Raw genomic sequence first — 2,266 nt, forward strand, 5'->3', positions numbered from 1 at the left:
ATATATATATATATATATATATATACGTGTGTGTGTGTGTGTGTGTGTGTGTGTGTGTGTGTGTGTGTGTGTGTGTAAAATTCAACTACTACTACTATTATTCCTACTTTGCGGTTTTTCACTTATCACGGGGCTTCAGGATACGGACCCCCGCGATAAACGAGGGACTACAGTAATGAAAACAAAGAAAATGAGGAGTCAATAAAGACGTTGGCGCAGGACTTTGTCCCGTCGGGTTTGCAGCCGAGCCCTTCACCTCGGACCGATGAGCTGCGAGCGACTGCAGCTCCTCACGTTGTGTTTCTGCCGACGTCTCCGGGGGAAACTGGATCCTGCTTTTGTCGGATTAAGCAGAAAGCTTCTCTCCAACAACCTCAATGTGTCGCTCATCTGCACAGAGTTCTGTTGTTCAGAGGAGTTTCACTTCAGCACGGATACAAACTGTGCGAGTTTAATGAGCTCGTGTCAAACTTTTTATTTTATCTTTCATTGTAAAGGATTTAGTGAAAATTATGTGTAAAAAGGGAGAATATACCGTTAAAACTAAAGTGTGCCAGGTTTCATTATCTGAAACTTTTACTGGATAAATCAAGATTTAAAGAAGTTCCCAGTAACCCCTTGTGGTACCTCGAGCAACACGTTTAGAGTAAAAGTACTGGGATACTCACTTGGAGCTGTATTTGTGCAGGACGACCTCCAGCGCAGCGAGCAGCTCCTCGGAGCTGACGCTCTTCTGGCTGCCCAGGGAGTGCAGCTTCTCGTACAGGTCGGCCAGCTCCATGCGGGCCTGCGTGAAGTGACACAGCTGCTCGGACAGGTGAGACAGCAGGTCCTCCAGGTACGAGGAGGACGAGGAGGAGGAAGAGGGCTGGCTGTGGCGGCCCATCGTCACCACCTTCCTGAGCTCGTTGTACAAGGAGGTGTAGACGGTGCGGATGGAGTCTTTACGGCTGAAGAAGGACTGACCGCCTGCAGAGAAAACACAAAATAAATCGTTACATTTTTAATTTATGAGCTGCAGCGCCTCCTGGTGTTCAAACTGTTGGCTGCATTTATTCTTTTAAATATTTTATCAAACAAACGTACAACAAAAGGAACATTTGTTCTTTAGTAGCATTTATTAAAATAACAGGTTGAAAAAAATTAGCAGGAAATTTACACAAAAAAAAAATAAAGAAATCGAGTAAAACAGGCAGAAATCACATTAAATCAATTATCAGGAAACAAATTAATTGATTTATTTTTAAGTAACGTCGCTCATTTTCACATCACCCCCGTTTCCATCGGTGAACAAACGTGCGTCATGTGAACAAACGTGTGTCATGTGAACAAACGTGTGTCATGTGAACAAACGTGCGTCATGTGAACAAACGTGTGTCATGTGAACAAACGTGTGTCATGTGAACAAACGTGCGTCATGTGAACAAACGTGTGTCATGTGAACAAACGTGTGTCATGTGAACAAACGTGCGTCATGTGAACAAACGTGCGTCATGTGAACAAACGTGCGTCATGTGAACAAACGTGCGTCATGTGAACAAACGTGTCATGTGAACAAACGTGCGTCAAGTGAACAAACGTGCGTCATGTGAACAAACGTGCGTCATGTGAACAAACGTGCGTCATGTGAACAAATGTGAGTCATGTGAACAAACGTGCATCATGTGAACAAATGTACGTCATGTGAACAAACGTACGTCATGTGAACAAACGTGTGTCATGTGAACAAACGTGTCATGTGAACAAACGTGTGTCATGTGAACAAACGTGCGTCATGTGAACAAATGTGCGTCATGTGAACAAACGTGCGTCATGTGAACAAATGTGTGTCGTGAACAAATGTGCGTCATGTGAACAAACGTGCGTCATGTGAACAAACGTGCGTCATGTGAACAAACGTGCGTCATGTGAACAAACGTGTGTCATGTGAACAAACGTACGTCATGTGAACAAACGTGTGTCATGTGAACAAACGTGTCATGTGAACAAACGTGTGTCATGTGAACAAACGTGCGTCATGTGAACAAACGTGCGTCATGTGAACAAACGTGCGTCATGTGAACAAATGTGTGTCGTGAACAAATGTGCGTCATGTGAACAAATGTGCGTCATGTGAACAAACGTGCGTCATGTGAACAAACGTGCGTCATGTGAACAAACGTGTGTCATGTGAACAAACGTGCGTCATGTGAACAAACGTGTGTCATGTGAACAAACGTGTGTCATGTGAACAAACGTGTCATGTGAACAAACGTGTCATGTGAAC

At 44.0% G+C, this 2,266-nt stretch overlaps 1 protein-coding gene across 1 annotated transcript in view; it reads right to left on the reverse strand.

Annotated features, from left to right (window-relative positions):
* kics2 (KICSTOR subunit 2) overlaps positions 1–2,266 on the reverse strand; it is a 6,364-nt gene that overhangs the window by 2,546 nt on the left and 1,552 nt on the right. The window contains exon 3 of the mRNA XM_037695689.1: positions 669–969. Coding sequence (XP_037551617.1) covers positions 669–969 — 301 coding nt within the window. The remainder of the gene's footprint in view (positions 1–668; positions 970–2,266) is intronic.

Source organism: Nematolebias whitei, chromosome 22 (genome assembly GCF_014905685.2).
Source record: "Nematolebias whitei isolate Nwh7 chromosome 22, NemWhi1, whole genome shotgun sequence".
Taxonomy (NCBI): domain Eukaryota; kingdom Metazoa; phylum Chordata; class Actinopteri; order Cyprinodontiformes; family Rivulidae; genus Nematolebias; species Nematolebias whitei.